Raw genomic sequence first — 27551 nt, 5'->3', positions numbered from 1 at the left:
AATAGTAGAGTAAAGTAGTTACTTTATCATAATGTTAAATGGATAGATATAAAAAAACATCTCGTGTACAATATTAAAATGTTAAACTGAATATTATAATTTAATATAAATTTATACTGATCGATAAATGATACCAAGTAAAAACGAAAAACAAGAACGACAATAAAAATAAAGATAAAATAGCATATATTAATTTGATCGAATTAATATTCATCAAAAAGACAATTACACACATATATATATATATATGTATTTGCTTTAATAAAATAAAATATCTGTAGAGGTATAGCTAAAACCCATAGCAGTAGATTGCCGATGAAATATGTGTGAGCTCTGTTACGAGAAACTTATTTTGCTCACAACAACCGCTGTACACAAACAATAATAATAATAATAACAAATCGAAAACAGGACGCAGTCCTTTGGATCTGACGTAGAGCCGCTCCAGCAGTGACTACGAATACAAATCGTTTTTTATTGTGTTTTCAGTCGTAAAAATCAATCGTTGCGTGTTACACCTATAGGCAATGTATATATATTAAAGTGGACGGGTGATTTGTTTTCTTCGTGAATTTATCGCCGTTTCGACCGTGTCTGCATGCACGCAACGATGATTGCTGCAACGACGGTTATCCGAAACGTATCACGTCTAAGGCCGTCCACGGATCACTCGCGCTGTTTTCCTGGCCGGATGACGCTTGGGAAATCGGAACGTGTCTATACATAGTGTATCCGTTGTTTTAACGGGGTATTTCGCATTCTTCGCGCCGGGTTTGTCCGCATTTCGTTTTTGCCGTGCGTAATACACGCGTACGACAGAGCAAAACAAATTATTCGATTATCCGCTGCGGGGACTTGCAGGATTTCTCGATGGGGTATTTCGCGGCGGCATCAAAAATACAACAATACATTTCGTTTGAACAGTTTTCATAAGCTACAGCGTCTTACAATATGATTATTGTGATATTTACATTTACTGCGTGTAATATTATATAGAGGTACTCGCGTGTTATTATGATAATATTATGTCACCGCGTTATTGTCTAGGTAATTTTTATTTTTATTTATTCTGTTGCCAAAGGAACGGAGAAAAACATGTCATTCGTAGAACAATATATTATTATTATTATTATATTGCTGAGTATACCTATAAATTCATTATGCCGCTCTATTTCGCCGCGCACACGATATTATAACATACACCGCGCGATATCATAACAAGATTATGTTGCAAGTTTATTCCGTCGTTATTTTATTCGTCGAAAAATAAAATACTTTTCTAGATTTCAATTCCGCGACGGTATAAATCGGCTTTGTTTTCAAGTCGTGTCGTATAGCAAAACCGACGATTAAATGTGTACGGATGCACGGCCAGACAATAGGGCGAAGTCGTCGTCGTATAAATATATTCCATCGGTATGCCGAAGAAACTCCGGTCCGGGTAAATAATTTCGTTTTTCAAAAGAAATTTAATAATCTACTTAATCCCGATCACAAACATATATATGCATTTGTACTATGAGACGCGATGTACAGACCGCAATTGGTACTGTTACTACTCCAGTCGCCATTTTGTTTACTTTCATTGTGTCAGTCCATTCACGATTCCCTTCACCTTGAACCTATTAAACTTATTTTCTATTATATTTTCGTTTGTCCGTAGCCGTGTTATAATTCGAGTGTTTTTCATTGTCGAAATCTAACGAATAGTAATATAGTTATTATTATCGCGACGATGTCCTAATTATAATACTGATACGTTAAATTTCGTATTGTAGTGTCTGCAATTGAAAAAAAAAAAAAATAACAAGATTTTAATATTGAATTGATTTCGAGTAGCCTAAATGGCCGAAAGTCGATTCTTATGTTTAATTAATATTCATGTCAAACAGTTCAAAATCGGTTTAATAATAAATACTATTATAATATTGAAGATTGTTTACTCGTGCATTATGTTTTATGTAATACTTAGGGTTTCCAACGGTATTAAACATTTTTCGATTTGAAAATAAATAGTTTTATTTTAGCTATAATTATTGTTTTTCAATACGTTAATAGAACTATAGATTAATGAGCGAAATCGACCAAAAAAATTTGCGTAACCAATGAGAATTAATACTAACATATTTTTATATTGTATATTTACATTTTCGTACTTAATTTAATTATCTTAATATAATATTATTATTTTTTTTTTTTTTAGAAGTTTAATTAAATATTTTCTTTTAATATTACTTTTGGTGTGTGTATTTTAATTAATTACACCTACACAATTAAAAATGTAATGTAATATATTTACTTCATGTGTATCTCCAACTAAATAAATTTAAATTTTAGTACGGTTTTGTGTTGTAGTATTATGCGTGTTAAAATTAAATAACTAGATTTCACATTACAGAACATTTTATTTTCTTATTTAGTACTATGAGACTTAATGAAATTTTGTTCGGGAAATATTAAGTTCCTGATAAAGTTCTAATATGTTATTCACTAGAATTATTTACTACAATTGGACTATCAAATCCTTTGGCGTAGAATATTTTGTCTGATATGGAATATAGAGATATAAAATTAACATTTTAGTGTTTTTAGTTGTTGTTTAAATTAAAAAACAAACCACTCACTATTTAAAGTTGCAATCGTCGTTAAACGATCGGTAATAGCCGACTAAAGTTTAATGGCGATTTTAAAAACGATAATTGACATAGAACCAGTTACCCGGTTACCACTGGAAATTTGTGAAGGTCGCTCTAAAACATTATACTTATAATATATGAGTATAATGTTCATTATAATCTACTATAACGTTTTACAAATAATTTAGTAACAGTCGTTTACCCTAACCCAGATGATTTTAATACTCTGTACATAATAATAAATACGGAATTTTAGTCATTAAAATTTCGCAACTTATCTCGTATTGATCAATTAAATATTGTAAGTTTATAACAATTATTATAGGAATAACTTTTAAAAGTGTATATAATGCTCGATATATATATCGACCTCGAGTTTGTGGGAAATAGGAAAATCCGATCAAATTAGGTCAATTGCTATTGGTCAATTATTCATCTAGGACAAAAACTATTTACTTATAAAACTGGGCATACACTGTGCATAAGTATAATACATATAAATATATAATATACATTCAACTTAAATTACTTTATTCGACAACTTGATTTTATTACCAATTTTATTAGGCATTATACATCGCATTATAACTGTCATCGAACCCAATTGTTCGCCATGACCAAGGTGATATATTTTAAGTACCTACTATACATATACATATATATATATTGATATTTTTATTTTATTTATTGAATTCGATAAAGCTTTGTGAAATACTTAATATATTTTCGTCAACTGTATACATAATAGGCTGTTAAAAATAAATTATGGTATTGTCTTTAATATTTCCAGTATCCATTATAATAGCTCACAACGTTTTCATATTATTTTTGATTTATTTTCTGTTGTCAATAACTACATTAACCCGATGATCACAAAGACTTGATGAAAGATCATAACAGAATCATTAAATTCTGTTTACTTTCGAATACCTAACAATATTCTTCTTATAGGTATATATACAAAAAAATAATAAATAGTTTTCTTTAAATTGCATATTATTATAATAATAGGTATAGAAAAATACTACAGCATATCTTCTATTCGTTTTTGTATTATCCGAATCACCGAAAGAAAAATATAATATGACGTCGTCAACGATTTTTAAACGATTTCGACGTATTTTCATTTTCATTACAAATTTTAAATATATTTTTAATTTATATAAAATTAGTAAATTCCAATAAATATAAAATAAATTCACAGAAATAACTCGTGTAAGTGTTATATGAATACTTATGAATACTGAGATTGTGCACTGTGAGCATGTGTGTAAGGTTTTTACGCAGTAAATAAAATTTAAAAAAAAAAAATGAAAAAAAAAAAACTGTAGTATTACCTCCACAATATACTTGGCCTAGATAATTAATAATTATACATCATAATATTCAGAATATTATGATGGATGAACCGTGATGATACTTGAATATTGATCGTCAAAAGAAAACCGTCTCGTTCAACGCTACATGTAATTGTTATATGATGTAATTTTAAATTTAAAAATAAAAATTAAATACATTGCACAGAATCTTTAGTACCTACTTATTGATACTACTTTTTCTTGGAATCATATTTTAGTTTCATCAGCTCGTATGGATAATCTTATAGTTTGTAGCATGGTTTTTTTTTTGAGTTTCCCTATGAAGTCATATTATTCTTAAATTTTTCATTTACAAATATTGTCGAAGCACTTCTCGGAAAAATATATTGTAATTTTATATCACAATATTATCGTATGATATTCTTTCTCGTGTACAAAAATAACAAAATAGATGGAAAAACAATTTCCTAATGTATTGTTTTCAAGTATTCAGATTTAGATATTGATTCTCAAATGATGCAGACTTTGTAATCTTGATTTTTAAGTTTTTAGAAAAACGTGAAGAGTAAATAATAATATACTCTTGTTGGCAATCGTTTATATTACCGTGGTGGCGTGAACAAATACATTTCGATGTAAATAAAACACTATAAACGACTTCATGAGCTATATAATAAATTATAATGTAATAATAACAGAGTTATTTCACTTTAAATTGTATATATTTTGAAATTTATATTTATCTTAAAATGTAATTGTTTTTCATAAACATTTCATTCGTTTGGGGTTTTATGTAATAGTTTTATTCCTTCGAGATAGTTTTATTTCGAGAGGCATTTATTTGCCATCATTACAAACACACAAACACAAACACACGCACACACTAGAAAAAAAAATAAACATGAACGAAAAATTAACGATTACACCATTACACTAAAGGTCTAAAGGTTAGTTAAAGTTTATACTTACATTTGATATAAAAAGTGTCATTCGTAACCGAACTGATAATTTTTTATTTTTCACACATTACACAATGTTATTGTACTATAATTTATAATACGTGTGTGAATGGTTTGCGAAAAATACTATCTCTTCCGTTATTTTTTTTTCAAATGGTTTTTGAAAAACCGGTCGTCAACAACACAGTTTTTTCGGTTTTCGTTGAATTGTATTAAAATAACGGAAATATTCATAGCCGTCGCGTCAGACCCGTGTACATTTCAGTACTTCACACGTTTACATAATATACTACAGGTGGCGAAAGCGTGTCCCATGTGTGTAATAGAATATTGTAATAGTCTGATATGTCTGAACGGTAATAATATGATAATACATAAAAGTTCCAGTATGATGTTATCAACACGAAAAACAGAACCTAAAACTTAATGATTTTTATTCTTCCTATTGTAAAATCAATGTTAGAATACCCTAAGGAAGCGGAGTATACTGTATAATAATTTATAATATTTATTATACCGCAGACCTCCTCAAAACAAGTCTTATAACTTTAGCGACTTATGCAGATGAAACTACTAAACTTGCATCACACAAAGATTTCCTTCCTGATAAACAAATGTATTATGCGATACCACCACTAAATTTCTAATGTGTCTAATAAATATAAAATCAAGATAAACGTCAGCAAGTTGGTTCAAATTCAATTTCAACCTTAGTAGAAACGAAAGCCCTCAGCCTTATTTAACAAAGTATACCTTTATCAATTCAAAATGTAACTAAATACTAATACAATTCGACTTGGACAGAAGGCTTACTTAGGGCAAATATATGAAACAAATGAAAACTGTATAACAAAAGACTACATTTCATCCGCTCAATATTGTTCAATTCAATTAATTTAAAGAACTAAAGTTTATACATATATATATAAAATAATAATAATCAATTTTTGGTCATATGTTGTTTAAATTTAGGGTCAAGCCAAACTCTCCAATACGAAATCTATACAAGCTTTTCAGACTATTTATCTTGGAAAATTAATAACTGGATCACCGAGACATCCGAGGAATATGACCAGTATACAATTATGTACTATACAATAACTACAAATACCAATAGTTAACTTATTTGCAACTCGATACTACAAACAATTATATTCCAAGTTAAGCACTCAAACCAGAATCCCTTAATATTTTCATCTGTGTCATCACTTATAATCAACCGATAAGACTTAAAGTAAAACGTTATGAAGTGTATCGAATAATAATAATATGCGAAATAAAAAATACTAAAATAAATAACAGGAGGCGCTATGATTACAGTGTAAATGAAGTTGTCCCCTCACTTTTTCCGTCCGACTTAAGAATATCACCAATCAATTGTAAATTAACTGCAAATCACCTAAATACTTTCAATTTTTTTTTTAAATTCGTAAAAAAACGAAAAAAGTTATCTATTAGCGAAACTCGATTTGCAATTATTTGGTGGTATTTTGAAATCAGTCGGACAAAGTGGGGAAGGGGAGCAACTTTGTGTACTTGTGAATGAATTGCAGTTTCTCCGACCATTACTATATCAATCCACCTATATCCCTATCAACTATTGTAGCATTTTACTAATTATACTTATAATAGATTATGTCTGTGTGGGTTGTAAACAAAATGTTATTAAAAAAAAAATAAAATGAAATTAGAAAGATAAAATAGAACTCGGTGGTAAAGGGTCAGTGAGGAGTGTGTCGGTAAAACGAGATTAACCGTTTTCTACATTGCCGTCAAAACGCGTACACTCACACACACGCACACTGCACAGCCCATTCGTTTTCATCGACGAGTTTCTGGGATTTATGGCCGGCGAACTGACAGAGTTCGTCGAACTTCCAGGCGAAATCCCTTCCCTCTCACACCCATCACTTCACGCACCCATGCTTCACTAGATATATATTCAATTTATATAATATGTAGTTCTGACTCGAAACGACAATATATGTCGTCGGAGTCGCGGCGGTTGCTGAGGCGGTGGTGGGCGGCCAGAAAGTTTGATCCCACAAACTAAGAATATGTCAAGTACCACAATTATATAATAATAATATAAGTCACGGTTCGCTGGCTAGGTCGCGCCGGTAGTGGTGCTCGTGGTGCCTCTGGGCCTGCCACGTAATCGGACACAATCTATCGATCGGTAAATGGACTGACGTCACCATCGATGATATATTATACGAAATCAGCGACAGATCTCATATTATTAAAATTCAGTTCTGAGTACAACATTTTGCAAGGCTTTATAGTGTAATGTAATGTGTGACAGTTCCTAAAAAAATAAAAAAATTATAATTTTGGAATTACAACGTACATTATTAATATCATACTCTAAAGTTTAGCTATATAACCGTATTCAATTGTGTGCGAGTGACGATGTATATGTGTAGTGAACAAACCTATTTTAGAGTACGCCTCTGTGCTACTACAATCCGCTCGTATGTCTACTTAACATGTGTAAGTATATACTTACAACTTACATACTTATGTTAGCCTAAAGGTTTTAAGTGTTTATTGTTCAAGAAAACAGTCAATTATAATGTAGGGTCAAGGTTTATGTAATTATAATGGATTACTTTTGGTTATAGATATTATGTAACTGCAGTATATAATGTTTTTTTTTAAATGTTTCCGAACGTATTGTACCGTGCGCGAAACAAATCTGTCATAATAACTTCACCACGTCTACCGCAAATAATATTGTAAATTGTATCCGAATAACCGAGTGAGACAAAAATATTGTCTAATATGTATTACACGTAGTAATGGATATCGTACTCTAATGGAAAACATTCAAATATTTACGTCGTACCGAAATGCGTAGGTACAATAATAATTATTAATTATTCGTATCGTCTATAAACCATAATCATCTCTATGATATCTACGTGTGATTGAAAAACATTTTTTTTTATTTATTTAATTGTAAAAAATGTATGTTTAATAACTTTAGGACATATTATAAAATTTGTGTCGCTTCACATGAACAAAATTAACGATTAGCTAATTAAAATAATATAAAAGCAATTAAATTGTGACAATACGCTTGTTAACCTAATAACAACCACGTATATAATGTTATATTTACTCGATATAAAAATTGATGATGTTTTGATAATATCAATCATTTTCTGAATCGCACACAATATTCATTGAATAGAAAATTACACATTTTTATATATTATAATCGATTATAAGTTTTGAAAATGTAAAATACTTACAATACAAATTATATTTGTTTTATTTTTTTTTACTTAAAAGTTACCGAAATCATATTATTTTATGAGTTTTGAAATTTAATTGCAATTCGACATTTTATTAAATATATTATGTTAATGTTTATTCAAATAACAATTAAAATACTAATGGATGTTATTATATTAATATATATTATGAACTATGCCAATATGAATTTGGTTGAAAATTGAAATATAAACCCTTTTTACCCAAATAACAACTTAAAAGTTTGAAAATTTGTCAATACATCTTCAATTTCATTACAAATTAAGATAAATAATGATGTTATAATATTGAATATATTATGTCATATCATGTTTGCATAATTTTAACAGTTAAATGAAAAACTTCGTGTTATTCAGCTAAATGTCTAGTATTTGCAATATAATATTAATCATTATAACATAATATAACGTAGAGTATCCTTCCCACTCATACTTCCATTCAAGAACATTTCTTATAATACTCAAGTTTTATCTAAAAACTTGGGCCATCTTCTGCATATATTATTCTATTGAATAAGATTGATGTTGACTAAAATTCTAAGAATTTATATTGATAATCATTTGTCCTACCAATACAGTTACCGTTGTATATCGGGCATTATTTTCTGTTTATCGTTTTTTTCTTAAAAAACCCCACAAATTTCATTCATATTTCTTATTATAATTTATTAATTTTATCATCAATGATTGATCTCTTGAAGTTCGTTTATTTCACACTCAATAAGTACTTCGTATATTAAGTCGAACGAGCGCTCGAGATTTCCGAGAAATTTTAATTGATCCAAAGTTCGCAGCATTATTGCGATCCACGTCCACGAATACATAATTAATATATCTATATTATCAATAAATAAACGTTATTTACGATAATTCTGTACGTAAAAACTGTAGTATGAAACATAATATTATTAATAACTAATGGCACAGTTCTATATTATATTCATACAACTATCTCGAGTGTAACGTTATATTGACCGCTTTTAGACATTACAACTCGTCGTCGCAATTCGGATTACGTCGCGAGAATACTCGGCCGTTATCTTGTCGGGCGGCGCTGCGATCAGAAACAGATTTAAAACTCTAAAAACTAAAGTCTCCGCGCAAAAGAAACGATATAATATTTTCCTTTGCGGAGGAGAAAACCAATTGTAAACCGATCGCGTTGCATGCGCGCGAACAAAAGTTTTTCGAGCGCGCACAGACATGTATGATATAACGTTACACAATAATATACATATTATGTATCAGCCGACGTGCGTGTGCGGCGAGTTTCGTACACGTGTGTCGCAGATGAGCATTAAGTATGTAGCGCTACGACAGCCGTAAGAGGAGCGCTCGTTTCGAAGACGATATTATTACGAGGCATACGTATTATGTGAGTTAAATTGAATTCGCGATTACCGCCGCCGCCGCCGCCGTCAATCGCGTAAAAGGTCGCGCGTATCCGAGTCGGCGGGTGACAGTTTTTGAAAGATTTTGGCAGAAAGGCATTAAAAGCGCCGCGGCGATCAAAGGCAGAAGACCGTATATAATATACACGGGCGGTGGATGTTTTAGCACAACGTATATAATATAAACGGGAAACGCGCGTATCGCACGAGCATTGAATATCAATTATTATTATTATTATTATTATTATTATTATTATCACTAGTATTGTTTTGTCGTCACCGTGACGTTAGCACGCAGTCGCGTGCCCGTTCGGCACAGCGGAAGTGGACGTGAAAAACGGGGTAAAGATTTCAGAGGAAATGCTGATTGATGGGAGGTGGTTCCGGTACGGACGGTATAAATGGATTCTCTCTCGCCGAATACCTTCTTCTTCACCTCTCCCCCCCATCCACGCTTTCACCCGTTACCACAAACAGTCTGCTCGGCAACCTTTTTGCATCACGTATTATGTAAACCATATTCACTTACGCTGAACCACCCGTCATTATTGTTATTATTTTTACTATTATTGTTATACACGTGTGTCACTTGGCTGTTCAAATGACCGGATATAATTTCACTTTTCGAGAGTATAAGTTTATAATTTTTATTTTGTATCGTTTCCGTTATACGCATAATACTCGAATGCAATACTCTCGACCGCAACCACATTACATACAGCACATGACAGCACATGCACGTACACACAAAATGTATTATTATTATTATTATGCGGTACAGTGGCGGGTGAACGCAGATAAACGACAATTCTAAATTAATATTGTTGTGTCGTTGTGCACAACTTATTAACAATTATAATGGATACTACGAGGCGCGTTTCCCAAGAATCCGTCTGTTCAGTAATATTCGTATTGTGTTACGTTTTATACTTGCACGGCGTACAATTGAATGTGATTGTACGAATCAGCGTTTTTTTTGCCATTTTGTTGCAATGCAATCGATAAAATCTAAATATTGTGTTTTTTGAATGCTTAACAATTTTTAGATTCTGATGAGTGGAATGCATTGGTTTCACAGTGATGCGTTTTATATATATTTTTTTTGTATTTTCCACCTTATGAATTAGTTAAAATGATTCGATTTTAAACTTCGTTGGGAGTTTCTGGTAGAAAATTGAATCTAGTTAGTTTTTGTCGTTGAGGGAAAGGAGTTGAAAAATCCCAATAGTTTCCAAATACATCCGGAGAAACAAAAAAAAATTCGGGAAAATTGGAATATGTCTGTAAAAAAAATATTTTAAACTATTTTGTTTTGTTCATTTTATTATTATAACAATAAAAAACAAAATATAAACTTAAATTATATTCACCAAACTTATATACTGAAGCGTGCATGATAATATGATTTACAAAATCTTTTTATGCTTTTTATAGATATTTGAATGAAATGTTTTACTTTTCTAAAGTCTTTTATCAATTTATGTTGATAAGGTTGTTTTTTGCAAGTCTAAAAGCTTGAACATGGAAGTTAAGTAACGCTTTTTTTTACATTTTTTTCTTTAAAAAATAAAAAAAATATAGACATATTTTGTTTATAATTAGTCGAAGCGAAAATGTGCACAAAATGCATTAACATCACGACAATTGTAAGAATTATTTTATAATTAAAAATCCATATAATTTTAATAATAACCATAAGTCTTGAAATTTAAATACAAAATTATCATTAATTTAATTTATTATCATAAATATATGATATTAGAATGAAAACAAAGTTTAGTGTTAAGCCACATTAGTTTTTTATCAGCATTTCAACGTTAATGCAATATAACGATTTCTTGACATACAATTTTTATTACTTTACTATTCAAAAAATATTAATCGTTAAAACTTAATATTCTATAATTGGTAAATTACTTTTTTTAATAGAAAATAAAACGTTTACGTCAGGTTTATCTTTTACGATAATAACAACAATATAATATATGACATAATATTATAATTATTTTTATATGAAATATATGGATGTGTTTCCATGCATTTGTTCAAGTAAATATTACTTAGTATAATACAAACACGCTATAAAATATCCTTAAAAGTAAAAACACACACCCAACGTTAAAATTCTAAACCGAATTTTGAATTAAAATTAACATATACACTACTGTGACCTATGTGGTATGTGACTTATTGATAATGGGTACACTCGAAACCAATAATTATAAAACAGAGTGAATTCTTCACTTAAAATACATTTATAATGTTTAATTTAATGCGTTTGAATTTCTGCTCATACAATAGGTCGTCATTTAAATATAAATCTATTGATATCATTTTATATATTTTGATTATTATAGTCACTTATAATTATGCATTATACATATAGAGTATAATAGTATATTCTCTGGTGTTAAACAATACTATTTAGCTTTACGCGTTTATCCGACAATAATGGTTCATATATACAATATACCTATCGGTAAACACTACGATTGATTTCAAGTTTACCTCTTGAATAGATTCGAAAAAAGTAAAATAATAGTTACTTATTGATATGATTATATGGATAACTTAACTTTTAAATACCGGCTTATGATAATTTTATCTAGCTAATAGTTTTATATACCTAGTGATTATTATATGACGTTGTTCTGGTATAATTCATCGATAATATAAATCTGTATTGGATTTAATCAAAGCTGTCAATATTTGTATCAACTTCTACTAGACTTACACGGTAAAGACTATGCAGTGTATATACATTATAAACTATATAAACATTAAACGTCTCTAAAAACTCAAAATTTTATCTTCAATAATATACTGAAAACGATAATATCAATATTATATTATTCTACTATTAAAAACCCAATGGAATTTCAGTAAATATTTTAATATCACTGTATACAAAGTCTGAATGGTGTAATAAATCTTTAGAAACGAGTTTAAATCGTCAATACAACATGAACAGGAAATGTTATCGAGTAAATTTTAAATACCTGAGAATCGATACATAAATATAATATAATACAGTCGGAGTAATACAGACGGTCAAAGGATTACATTTTTCTCTTGTCCATATAACTGGCACTTCAGTATTAACATTTCATATTGAAGTGTTCGTTTTTTTTTCATTGATTTAATAATGGTTAAAAAGTGAACATGTTATTATTAATGATGTGCTGATTTGAATAACGTTTGTTTTTTTTCATTTTAAATAATATATATTTCTAATTATTTGATTATTTTAGTATCTAAAATTGTACATTATAGTACGAATAAAAATAATATACGCTATATCAGGAAATCTTAAAATTTTTCTTCACTATGAACCGACTTAATACATAAAATATATATGTTTTATGAAATTAAATACGTAGAAACTTCAATATAATGTACAATGAAATAAATCCCGTTGACTACCGAAAACCACCCTAGGGATCTATAAATTATTAGTTAAGAATTCCTGCGCAATATACTAATTAACTAATCTTAATTAATTCACTAAATTAAATCGCGCTTTAATGTATTTTAATTTTTAACCAACCATAATTTATAATATGCTACTCTCGAATGCATTGTACTTGTAAAATAATTCATAACATAACAAATAATTTGACTTCAGTAGAACATATTTTATGTAATTAAATTTAATATTTTTGATAATTTACTTATTCTCAAACTTATAAATAATATCATCAACCGTGTTTGTACGTTAGTTTTTTACGATATTTTAATATTCAATCGATTTATATGTACTTACGTAAAATTAAGAAATCTCTCTATAGACAGATAGAAGAAAATTGGTGCAGCGACGGTGGTGTAGTGAAATTGCCTATCGAAGATGCCGTGTTACAATAGTATTTATATTATAGGGGTTTGAGAAAAAAATGAAACTGTGTTCAGTTTATGAATTATGTCGAAAACGGTATGATAGTCATGGAATCAACCGAATTTAATAAAATGCTAAGTATTTTACTTAAATAATAGGTATTTTACCAAGTCTCGTGAAATCTAATAATATCATCGGTACTTGACATATTACACAATACAATATAGGTGCACGTTAATAACTTGATATCACACACACACACACATATATAATTAATATATCTCATTATAATATTATTATTTTATTTTTTATCCTCAGAAACTTGCACGCCGAGACTTAATCGCTGTTGTGTTGTGCACGCAGATGCATGCGGAAGAATGAAGAGGCCGACGTCGCAGCGTTGAACGGTGACGAAATGACGCAAATCACGCTATCAGTGGTCGAGGAATGGCTCGACAGCCACCCGGACCACTGTCAGGACTATTTCCTCCGGAAAATTGAACTGGACCTGATCAACAAATGGCTAGTCTCGCACGGATTCCTAAACATCAACGATTACATCTCGTCGGCCACGTCTACGTCGTCGTCGGGTAACGTGAGTCCGGCAAACGGACTGGCAGTGCAGCAGGTCTCGCCGGCCACGTCTCCGAACACGCCTAGCATCCTGGTCAACGGCACCAACTCGCTGTCCGTGTCTCAGGTATATCGGTCCAACTCGAAGAGATGCCGACGACACGACTTTGCCCGGGCCAAGACCCGGAGCGTATTGCGCACACAGGAGATCGGCAAGGACGTGCCGATTTGCTCCAGTAGGAGATCGTCGCTGAAGGACATGAGAAAGTGAGTGCTATCCTTATAACGTTATTGTGTCCGTGGCGTACGTCACCGCGTTTTACCTTAACTCCGTCACGGGGCCGCCGAAACGATCGGTGTGGTTTATTTTGCGTTTATTGTTATAGTATAACGTCGGGTATATTTTACACGTGCAATTATTATCGTTACGGGTACTTGAACAAGTGAAACACTCATTATGACTTCCCCTATCATTATGGCACAATTTTTTATTAAATTATTAACGTGTAAATCAATTTTTAATACTACATTCGATATTCTGCGTGCTATTGACCCTGTTTACTCGATTACAAAATAACACTATTCATATTTTATTTTGCGATTTAAATATTAAATTTAATGTTATTATATCTCAACAAATGAATTATCGACTCAATTTTTAACCAAGTACCAATAGAAAAATAAATCACTTATAGTAATATAAATGTATTATTATAAAGTAATATCTTGTTTATTTTAAGTTTTTTTTATTTTTGTAACTTTAAACTTTATAGTATAATAACAATCTATAGACATTTTTTTATAAAAATGTATACACAAGTTATATTATGAGACAACTTTTTACATTACGTTATTATCAACAAGTAATCGCATAGATGATTTTAACTGCAAATGTAAAAACCATTTTTATGGATATTACATGCAAAATAATAATAATTATTATTACAAGACATTTCCTAATAAGACTATTTGAAACTATATTTTACCAAAATTAACTCTATTTATGTTTCTAATATTTCAGTTCAAACGGTTGTTATAAAATATTAAAATACTTGTGTTTTTGTTTACTTACCATACATATATGATAATAATTGTCTTTTAATGAAATTACATTTATTCCAAAACATTATTATTTTTTTATTATAAAAATAGATCTCCGTATAACATATTTTTCTAGTAATTAACAGGCGTGCAAGTAATAGAAAGCCACGTTTTTATAAGTAATTTACCGTCAACCATCATTATAATTACATCGAAAAATGTAATAGGTAATTAAATATCATACGTCTGCGACGTATATTATATTAATGATGTTTAATATTTTTTTTTTATAATTTGAACAAGTCAGAGACTAATTACTGCTTATAATAATTATAATACGAACGTTCCGAGTTACCGGCAAAATGGTGGCACGTCTCGTGCTGTGCACTAAAATTGTTCGCAATTAAAGATTAATATTATACTGACAGTAAACGTGTAAATAATAGATAAAGTTTCGGACAATAGATAACAGTGGTATTTTGGTTTTCGATTTCGAGGTCTAAACAATCAAAAATCAAAAACCCATTCTACAGTTTTCGTCAGCTAAACGTATATTATTCGATTTGTATTCGTTTTCCGGTTCTTCGTCACAATAATAATACGAATAGCTAGTGAAATATGTTACAGTCGCTACAGGTATACGTCGTAACAACAATGACAGTTATTATTATGTGAACACTGCGAATCGAAAACACCACAACAAAACCGTGTTCGGCGTACTGTGTGTAGTCTGTTTGCCGTTAATAATAACGGTGATGCGGATATCGTTGAATAAATTTTACTCTCGACCCTGTGCGGCATCCCACGACCTTGGACCATAACGATAGCATGGTGATATTATGCCAGGCTCGCATTTGTAATATCATAAACGTTTTACAAACACTCGTGAAATATTTTAGCGCGTGTTGAATTCATATTTCCCGTGGCTTTTAACCTATATGAAGACGATAAAAAAAAAAAAACTACAAGTGCGCACTTGAATTTCATTTAAAGAGTGTCAGTAGTCCGCACAACATCATACTATATCCGTGTGCAAATAATGTAGTCTGAATACAGTGGCTTTGCATTCGCTGCACAGAGTTTAAAATAATACTCGTTACGAGTGCACTCGCATTTCGCGCATTTGATGTGCCTACTGACGACTGAGTATATTTACTGCCAAACATCTCATACGAATATGCAAAGTATCACTGGAAGGTTTACGGTTTTTATTCTTGATTATAATCGAAAAAACATTTGAGTACACATCAGCCGTGTGCAATTCGCACGGAGTTGTTCGTGCAACGGCGATTATTCGAGACGATTTCGAATTTATTTCGAACTGGTTGCGGTCAATGGCCATAGTAACAATAATTGAACTAAACCATTTTACACGACCACTTATGTGATGAATTGATATTGATTTAATTGAAAAAATCGTTAAAAATAATCTTTTTTCAATGACATGTTGATAATTATCAATCTTCTATCGGACCTACGTCTTATTAATTAAAATAATTTTAAATATTCACCAATAAAATAGCTAGAATGTATTAACGAACATTATTTATCCATTTTTAGATTACAATTTTCTGTTCCACCAAATTATTAGAATGTAGTATTATGGATGTTGAACATTTTATATTTTAGTTATTAAAAATGGATTTGGTGACTACGAAAATATTGATTTAATGTCTCAATAGCTTCAATGTAACTTCAATAGTCTCAATGTACACATAACAGTTGTATATTATTCATGGAAAGTTAAAAAAATAATATTATATGATAAGCATAATTACCATTTATATAGATATACGATTCACTAAAAACCTGAATAAATTTGTTTTTATTTGTAAATAATATAAATCTTTCATAAAAAAAAAAAAAAAAAAAATACCTCTTAGAGGCTGCCACGAAAATTGGCAGAAAACCTAATTTAATTATTTTTCTCTCGTACATTTTTAATATATTTATAATACGATAATCAAACGTTTTTAATAAAATCATATCCCTGAGTTAAAAGTCTTTTCATTTTAATATTGTGCTTATTACATTTATAACTAGAGTGACTAATACAACCTTTTATACGCATAACACATTTTAGGAATATTATTACGATGACAGTAAAAACCTTCACTGTAGTCCGTTATCATATATATTTATATTATACGTATAGAATATTCACATTGTAGTGCTGTGTACAAAATAATCTCATTTAATATTTTTATATTTCGTGTTATGGAAATAAATAAAATTCCACTCATATTATTAAATTAAGTTAACGTTATTACAAATCAGTCGTCGACGGTATCGCACTTCATGATTTTAATGCGTTCGAAAAAAAAAAAAAACGAATAGCAAAAAATTAAACGACGGTGAATGAAATGTTACATGTGATGGATTTTAAGCTGGTGTTTCGGAAGTTCGTGATCAATACGATTATTATGTCGGTGTCCTTATATATCACTACATGGGCGAGGAAGTTAATTTTTCGTGAATCGAACGGGACGAGGAAAAAACAATTCGGTCTCTTATGCCGAAACTGTCCAATACTCGGAATGCGTGTAGTTATTGTTATACTTCTGACTTTCTGAGGATTCCGGGTTTTGATTAAATTCAGTCGTTTAGTGTTTCCGATCACGTATATATTATTATGGCTGGTGCTACGTATACTTCCAGCCGACGGTTTATATTTTATAGAAATGCCGAGTTGTCTGCACAACACACGCACACGTCCAACTATTGGACGAATAGTAGTCCACAATAAACTTCACGGGAGTTGTGTTTTTTTCCGTCTTCTCTACGAGGGGATTTAAAAAACCTAAAAATATGTTTAAAAACGATTTGTGTTCCATAAAATGTTTCTTCGCTCGTCGAGTCGTGTATCGAAAACGATCCACAATATTGATGTTTGTAGCGTTTTATATAGCCGCCGGCAGCTAAGTCGCCCTCCCGCTCGTCCATCGGTTTTTTAAACGCGTGACAAAGCAAATGTTTGCTCATATTATATACTTCCACACACGATTTCCCGTATCGGACGGTGTGCACGGTGGTGACGGGTTCAAAACGACTTCGCGGAAATTTAATTTCGTTATCGAGAGAGTGAGAGTGTGGAGGTCGAACAGTGACAAACACGGTTTTTATAGTGTCCGATTACGATATTTTCGAGGCGTAATAATAACAACGACCGTAGGAAAAGGGAATTTCGTTAATTACTATTTTCATTTTGCGTTCACGTGTTCGATGTCGAATAGCTTTTCGATTAATTCTCTAATAATTGACTTCCAACAAATACGTACACACTTTGTAGATACGTATATCGGTCGGTACGGCTATCAGCTCCAGAGACATGGTCTGTCACACACGTTTTTCCTCTTCCGTCAATATAATATAATCATGTGTGATGTTAACATGTCATCGACCCGTGTGTCGTACCTAAAACTCTATCATCACGATCTCGTGTCTTGTTAATAGTATTATGTAATTAATGTATTATCTAACCTCGAGAGTGTACTTCCAAGTAGATGACTTTTTGAAAATGTGTAATTCATCTTTAATTTTATAGCCAGAGGTAAATGTCGATGTATTTACTATAATATCAGATCTCGATACATTGTTTCAGGTTATGTGCTTATCCCTTTTCATTAGTACACTTAAGCCTTATTATTTTATTTTTAAATGCAATAGTACTTATTTTCTTGAAATATGAAATCATGTATTAAAAAATTAATCGTTTTAATATTTATATACTAGAGCAAGAAGTAATTTTTAAATGTAAGTCGATTGTATGAAATAAGAAATAAATATTAATATACAATATAGAAATATCTCTATTAAACAATTTAAAGATAAAAATTTAACTCATAACATTTTAAAATTAAAATATTTTTTTTTTTTTAGGTTTTATATTTATTACCTAATATTCATTACTATTTTATATTTATTGATGGTTATTTCCAACTATAATATTATATTTATGCAATTATAAACAGCGCAGTAGCCAGGGGAGAGCATTGGGGGAACTCCCTAGTTATTTTTATTTTTTGTTGTTAGCTGTAATGTAAAGTACATAAATTCTTTATAAATTATATCATTAATATAATATTTATAAAATTCAAAGTAAGTCTAAAATAAATTATTCGTAATTGGGATTCATAAATGTTGAAAATAATAATGATTAAGTATTAACAATTATGTTAAAATAAATTTAAATTTCATCGTTATCTTCAATATTCATTTATAATTACGAAGTGTCCACCACACACTGTACCTAATTACAGTATTACATAAATATAGATAATGGGTATAGCCACAATTCTAACAACATAATGTTCTAATTTAAAATAATGTAACTCAGAGACTAATGTTTATTTTAATTTGTTGCAATTTGGTGTGTATGTCGTACGAACATCAAGAACGGATGCCGTCGCACATTTAATTGATTATCGCAACTTAGTGTACAAACTGTGACTTTCGTTATGTTTTTAATAATTTAAATTTGTATAGTTGCTTTATAATAATCTCCTTTACTTTTAACTATCCCATTTGTATCAGGTCAGATATGGACTGTTTAATATCAAACTATATGTTTATAAAAGTAGAAAATTGAGTTCTTGTATTTTTTTTTAGTATAATAATATTTGAATTAAAAATAAAATGTCATGTTTACAATATACATTAATATACTTATATTAATTAGATAATATCTTGATCTATGGCTTATAATAATATTAATTATTTAAACGTATACTGTGTAATTAACACAATAATAATTTTACACAGTCGTAAGAAAAAATTAGACGTGTAATAAACGTGTTAATGAATAAAAGGGTAATAAAGTAATGGGAAATTTTAGTATAGAAAAAACTAGAAAAAAAAAATAAAGTACTCCTCAACAAAAAAAAAAAATACGTTTTTCAGTGAATTGAATCAAAAACGGAATTTTCAATTAAAAAAAACGATGATAACGTATTTATGTTAAAAAAAAAAAAAGCCATATCATAAACACCACGCTTACTATCGATATTCATCAAACACTCATTTTGACAGTAGTCAATCGTGGGTGTGTGGCCATGTGCCATAGGAATTTCGGCAATTAAAAAATTCAAAGTAGTATATTGTTACGGGTACATTATTGTCGTCATACTCTGTCCGTATTCTCTATAATTTCCGTCATATGATATATTAACTATATATTAACATGTACACATTAAACTTGGTACAATATGTTAGTTTAAATTTTAATCACTTATACAAATTACAAGTTTATTGTAAATGAAAACGTACTATGAGTATGTATTCTATTTGATAGATCATTCACAAATTTAGACTTCGGTGCCTTGGATTAGTTACATTTTGCATTATCGATACGTGCGTATGAAATGTACGTGGAGTTAAGTGCCACAGTTTAAAGTTTTTAATTCAAGTTTCTCAATAATTAAAAAGTAATTTGTAAGACGTATTACTCGTGTTAGTAATTTGTAAATTCAACCGTTTTCACTTATCTACAACAATCTATATCACTGCTAAGTGTTCACTTTTCAAAACCATGCCATATTGTTATTTCAAAGTTGTTGATTGTGCCAAAGTGTCTTGTGAAATTTGTAAGTATTTGTAAGCACAAATTTAAAATATGTAAGTCATCCTCTCTCTAATGCGTACATAATTTCGACACGATCAAAGTTTAAGGCATTTTATAAAGTTTGAAGAACTTTTTTTTTTGGTTAATTTATTAGGAGAGGTCTTGGTAATTGTTAATTAGTGTTTACACAAACTCAAAAATTGTGCGCTATTTTCTAAAAAAATACTAAAAATAACAAAATGGAAAATTCACTAAGAAGTTAACAGTGATATGAACTTTGGTGGATAAATAAAAACAGTTTAGCTTTCAAATTATAAATCTGTACAACCAATAATAATTCATAAAATATTAAAAATATTTTAAATTAAAGGTACCTATAAATATGTATGTATATATATGTGTGTTTGTGTGTGTACGAGTATATTGTTGTCAGTTTGTTTTTGCGGTTTTGCGTAACTAAAAGTATAGCTTGAAAAACAGAGTTCATACCCGTATAATCGAATGGAAATATAGTAGGAGGGGTCTCATCAATTATTTTATATTTTTAAACTGGAACGCGAAGAATAATGCATGCGTTTATCACTGTAATTACAACTATCACTCTTCGAAGTTTCATAAAAGTTGCATTGGTTTGGGCATTATTTTAAAACCAAATAAATTAGCTGAATAATTTGCATTGTGATACACAAAAAACATATATTTGTGCTTATGATCAATAAAATAATAATATATAGATTATTTACAAATTATTACATTTCATAAAAAAATATCTTATCATTTTTCCAATTAGTAACTGCAGACATTATTGAACAGGTGACATTAAATATTTTAATTAGTCGTTTTAGTGTACATCTGCAGCGTTAAACATATATATATGTAGCGACAGTTATATTGTTTTTCTTAGTTATATAATATTTTTGATTGTTATTGTTATTATTATTTTATTAGTTACAACATAAAATCGTTTTATGTTAATATGATTTTGAATCTAAACCTTTCTTTCTATTTTGCGAATTTGATGAATTTTTTTTTAAAAATAATGATATAATAATACGATGATGTATCATTGTACCGACATAATATAAAATAAAAAAAAATCCATTAAATTTTAATTTGTTTGTAGATTTTGTTTTAAAATTGTATTACAAATAACCAGAACAAACCTGATATAATATCTTGTACAATTGCATGTCGCATTTATAAGTATATCATTATTGATGTAGTGGTTGAACGGTTACACGTAGAAAAAAAACTATATTTTGTTATCTTTGTAAGCAATTCAATTTACGTAGTGAAAAACTGTGCTGGTAACTTTCGATGATGTACTTTAATACATAATATAATGATTGTTTTCATACATTTATTGTAGGTAATACGTATTTTTTAAGCACGAGGAAAATATTCAAAATATATTATTTCGTTTGAGTAAATATGGTTATAATACCTGTGAATTTAATAGATACATGCCGAATATAATTTTATCAGTTTTAAGATTGTGTGATTTTGCAAATATATATTTTTTTAAATAAGTGACAAAGTCATTTCAAAAACTAATATGATTAGGTAAGCATCCAAGTTTTGTACATAAACGTATGTAAAAATGTATATAATTTTACAGCAGTAAATATCAAGCACCTGATAACGACATATTATTTTAATAATACCTATATATTATAAACCATATGAAGTTTTTAAAAGTTTCATAACATTAATATACCAATAACAAAAATACATTTTAAAAATATATATTAAAGTTATTACTATTATTACCTTTTTTTAAATTAATTTATATTTACAAAATTGCTGTATTGTTTCATTTAATATTATAATAAAATTATTTAAAATGTTAAAATGTAGTTTAATACAGAATATTGATAACTATAAATATATGCACATTAATATTATGGACTTCATATGAATAAAATTATGGAAAATTCGGTACCACTCTGCTATACATTAGGTGTCAAGTAGATTTCTATGTAATGGATGAGTTAAATTTTAATTCATTGATCATCGTATACAAAAACGATATTAAACAGAGACGATATGTCGCCTATATCGCTAAGTATATCAATGATATGTTTATTGACATTGCTATTAAAGTAATTTATTTAACTAACTATCATCAATTTTAAAAATGCTATGAATTATTTTTACCTTTCTACCCCAAAGTACCGACTAAACCGATTTACTACCAGAAACCATTCTACTTAAAAGTTGAGAATTCAAATATTTTTATTGCCCCAAAAGGTTATGGTAAATACGAGAAAAAAATACTTATTATTGTAAAATCTATAAATTCATTGCTACATATACAATTTAAAATTAATAAATTAATATGTTAAATTTAAGAAGAAGAATTTAAATATTAAGCAGAATGTAAATATTGAATTCCTAAATCTCTATGTCGTTTAAAATGTAGATTAGCTTAAATTAGTGTAAAATAACTATTAGAAATTTGAGCTACAAGCTGCAATATAGGATAAGTTGCATTAGAGAGAAGAGCATTTTTTTTTTTTTTTTAATTGGGTCTGATGAAAGAAAAAGTAGAATGATTAATTAATATCTGTTATAAGGCACATGAAGTATATCACTGCAGTTGAAGAGTATATAATTTATGTTTTGAGCCTCCATCTCAACAACTGATTAGGTTTCTTATGACTAGTACATAGTTAGTAATATTTTTATTAGTATTATTGTGTTTTATATTGATGTATAAATAATAAATGAAATGATTTTAAAAAATTGGAATATATACATATAAAATATTACATTATCTCGTTAAATATGGCCATTTGGCAGAAGCACTGGCAATATAATATATACTTATATACATATTGTCTTAACCTCAAGCTTCCTAATTCCTAAAATGGCAATACTATATACTATGAGGTCCTGACCAATATACCTTTTAATCAGACAAAGAACATATCTCGTGTAATTCCTGACCTATTTTATATTATATACATTGTGTATGTAAATAATTACCACGTCCGTGTTTCTGTTGTGACGACAACAGAGTTTTTATAATTTTTATGTTAGGTCAATCTATAATTTATATGAATTAACATTTTAATTATAACGAATCGCTAAATCATAAGATAGTATAAACTCTCCCGGAAAATCAAATATTCGTAAAATCTTAGATTCATTTTTGAAAACAATACTCGGTGAAATATGTAATTTTATATGATTGATATTTATACAGAAACTCGTAAAAATATACTAAATTATAACGGTTAATGTAAATGAAGTTACAATAATATTTTGAAATTATTGGTATTATGTGGATTATTCAACTTTTAGTTATTTCATAAAATACAGACCTGTTGTCATATACCAAGAATGGAATGATATTTGACATCTCATACATGTTTTAGTATCATCATGGCCAGTTCGCAGTGCAGTTCCGAGTTTAATAAATAATTTTAATTTTTAAATTTTCAGTTAAATAAATTAACTTAAAAAAAATAAAACCAGAAATAATTAATTTTAAAACTCCATAATATACATATACAATTCCTTAAATATAATAGTAATAAAACAAGTCTTAATGAATTTTAACTCAGAGACGTCGAGCCGGTTAGTACATAATTTTAAAACTTATTGATAATTAATTATTTTTTTTTCTATTTCCATATTTTAGTTACAAATCTACTGTGGAAAAACAAAATCATAGTACAATTAGTTTTAATGAAATCTATTGTCTTGTTAACAATTTACAATATATGGTTTAGAAAAAAATTAAATTCGAAACGAATATAATAATTTTATAGCGTGACATTATTTTTGTAACACGGCGTTCCGAATAGACAATTGTGGTGCATCATCGGTTTCGAGGTGTCTTGAGCACACGAATTAATTATCGTAATGACAAAAACAATTTGACATTTTCTATCTCTCACGTTCAGTTGGTCCTTCAAATTATAAGACATCCTAGTAACTACCGATTACGTGTTCGGAATAATGTAAAAAAAAACGTGTGACGTAAATAAGTAACTTTCTTAAACACTTGAAAAACCGAACACACAATTCTTGTGTTAATGATAAATTATACTCTTAAATAAAACAAATAATGTGGTTTTGTCGTAACTTTTATTTAATTCCCATTAGTATATTTAAAAATATATAAAATATAATTGAAAAATAAAAACGGCATTATCCTACATTATTTTTATGTGGTAAAGTATCATAAATATTATAGAAATTCTGAAGTAATTAATAACAATACCTTAAGTTTTCAAATATTAAGTGAAAAATAAAAATAAATTTACAAATCAATGTTATTTTTAATTTTTTTTTATTCTTATTAAAAGCTACATAAATAAATTATAATTTAATTTAAAGTATTGGTTTGCTTTCTTTTTATTAACATTTCTTACTATTATTATAAATTTTAAAATATAATTTTGTTTTCTGTTTTATTTATTGTTTTTTTTATCAAAAATAAAAAATTGAAAGTCTAATATTGTAAAATATGTCTAAATCATGAAAATTTAAGTTTATAATTATTTGATCAAAACAATATTTTAATATGATATTTATTGATCATTGGGTTTAAAATTTGAAATTTAGATATTGTAGTACAAAATATAGCAAACCTACATAGTACATACTTCAAACTGTATTTAAATGTACAACATCTATAATTTTTTTTTTTTTGCTTATTTTATTATTTTATATGATTTTTCTTCAAGTATATCTACGTATTATTAAATATATCTATCGGTTTTCGGAATATGCTAGTCATAACAATTTTATAATTCTATTTTATTTTTATTTTTACTGATTACGAGAAACGGATAAGGTTACTGATCTTGATTTTAACGATGTCCAATAAATACTTACATTTTTTATTTATTTTTGCTTACAACCGTGAATACATTTAACCTTATTCGACCGTAATAATAAGAACGATTTAAATTCAACTGATGAAATAAAACCAAAACAAAACGGTAATTAAAATTGCTCAACGAAGACGCAATAAATTATATTGTTGTAAAAAATACACGCTATATTTTAATTATTATTTTCAGATGGTCTATATTATAATAACAAATACAGAGCTTATAAGATGCTAATGACTTTTTATCATTCTGACATATCCTTTAAACACGATTCAATTGCTCGTCGATAAAACATAGCAATACCATACATTAATATATTATACCAATATGACTTACCACTAATTTTCAAATAGAGTCACTTGAATTCTGCAACAAATAATTGTCTTAATGAATTAACACATATTTTCAATCGTATTATACAATACACGCAGTTAATATAATGTTAGAAAATTAGGACCTTTAGACGATGCAATTAATGTTTTATATCGTTTTATTCTAAATCTCATTTTTAATCATTCGTTTCGATATTCACCATTACGTGACTTAGAAATCGAACTATTTACTTTTGGCTATAGATAGAATTTATTGTGTCGTCATACTGGATTTCACGGTTCTTAACGACGAAGAATTAAAAGTATATATTATTAAAATACTAATTATCTTAAAAGCAACAAACTAGACGAATTTAAGGTAGTTTATCGTTAATTTGATCGTGAATTTAAATAATCTAAAAATACCTAAAAAATTAAATGTTTTAAAAATGTAACACAACTTTATATATTTTATGAAAACATATTATATTTATAGTTTAATTTAATTAATTTCCCCGTCGAGGATACGAATATACTAACAACAACACAGTGGAATTCAATACTACATTATAGTAACTACTGCAACTATACATTGTCACGTGTTAACAATTCACATTTAACGTTAATGTACTATTACAACTGCAGTTCTTAATAACTTCAAATCTAATGGTTAACGCAGGTCGTTAATAAAATATCTATTTCTTTTTATATTAATATGTTTTCCGAACACAATTTCTATTTCTGTTTTTACTATAATATATATATACATTTTTACTGATTGCGATGTAGTCGTGGAAACCGACTGATAAGAATACACTTGGGACATATTTTTTCTGGCCGGTTCTTGAATTATGATTGGATGTATTGTTTTAGTTCATATAATGTAACCGTTATAAACGCTGGTCCTTACACAGTCACGAGTGTTCATGATGTCCGCGCCCATATTTATTGACGCGGTCTTGTCGATCACGTCGATAACGCGGCAACGCACGACGGTTCCCAGTGGCGTTTGTCGTCTGTTATCTGTCCCGTACACCGTGTATAATAATAGTCACGTCGTTCCGTGATGATGCTATGTCGCCGTTGAGATTGAGCGTCGGCGGGGCGCGTGCGCTGTGGTTTTATCCTTCGATCCTGCTGGTGTTTCCTCAAATGGTTCTAATTCACCGAGCTCGTTTACAAAATTACGCAGCGGACATTTGCCGTATAATAACACGTAATAGATAATCACGTCGATATCATATTACTATAAAGAATTTCATAATAACAGGAAATAGCATTGCTCATTTTACACATACAAATAAGCTTTGAGTTGCTCGAACACATATTTTGTTTAAAAAAAGGTAACTTATAAAATGAATACAACACACATTATACGTAGCTAATAATATGATAGAGTTGTGACGTATAGTAATGTCTGGTATAATATAAAAAATTAAGTTAAACTAAATAAAATGGAAGAAAAAATAATGTAGAAATGCATTAGTATCAGCAGATTACCTTCCATTGTGCTGCAAACATTATTAGTGAATACGTGCTGCTTAACTCGTAAAATATATCAAATATATATATATATATCTACTTTTTTTTAATAAGTGGAAAATTCCATACATTTTCAAAAACATTCATACCGAAAAATATTTAACGAAATAAAATAAAAATTATACTTTAAGATCCTTTGATCTATGAAACGAGATTTCTATTTGAAAAAAAATATTTTAGAGCACTGTAAAAATTGTTAAAGGATATCATTTTAAATCCACATATCGTAATAAATTTATTACACGTGTATTTTACATTCATA

At 28.8% G+C, this 27551-nt stretch overlaps 1 protein-coding gene across 4 annotated transcripts in view; it reads left to right on the top strand.

The window, feature by feature from the left end:
* LOC113552380 (dual 3',5'-cyclic-AMP and -GMP phosphodiesterase 11A-like) overlaps nt 1–27551 on the top strand; it is a 118712-nt gene that overhangs the window by 60921 nt on the left and 30240 nt on the right. For 2 of the 4 annotated variants that reach the window (XM_026955275.1, XM_026955267.1), the window contains exon 2: nt 13734–14255. In XM_026955275.1, the coding sequence (XP_026811076.1) occupies nt 13783–14255 (473 nt within the window). In that variant the 5' untranslated portion in view covers nt 13734–13782. Of the gene's footprint in view, nt 1–13733; nt 14256–27551 lie in introns of those variants that run through there. The other 2 variants (XM_026955284.1, XM_026955258.1) reach the window with 2 other exon arrangements.

The sequence above is a fragment of the Rhopalosiphum maidis genome, chromosome 1 (assembly GCF_003676215.2).
Source record: "Rhopalosiphum maidis isolate BTI-1 chromosome 1, ASM367621v3, whole genome shotgun sequence".
Taxonomy (NCBI): domain Eukaryota; kingdom Metazoa; phylum Arthropoda; class Insecta; order Hemiptera; family Aphididae; genus Rhopalosiphum; species Rhopalosiphum maidis.
This window is presented reverse-complemented; position numbering and strand designations above follow the sequence as displayed.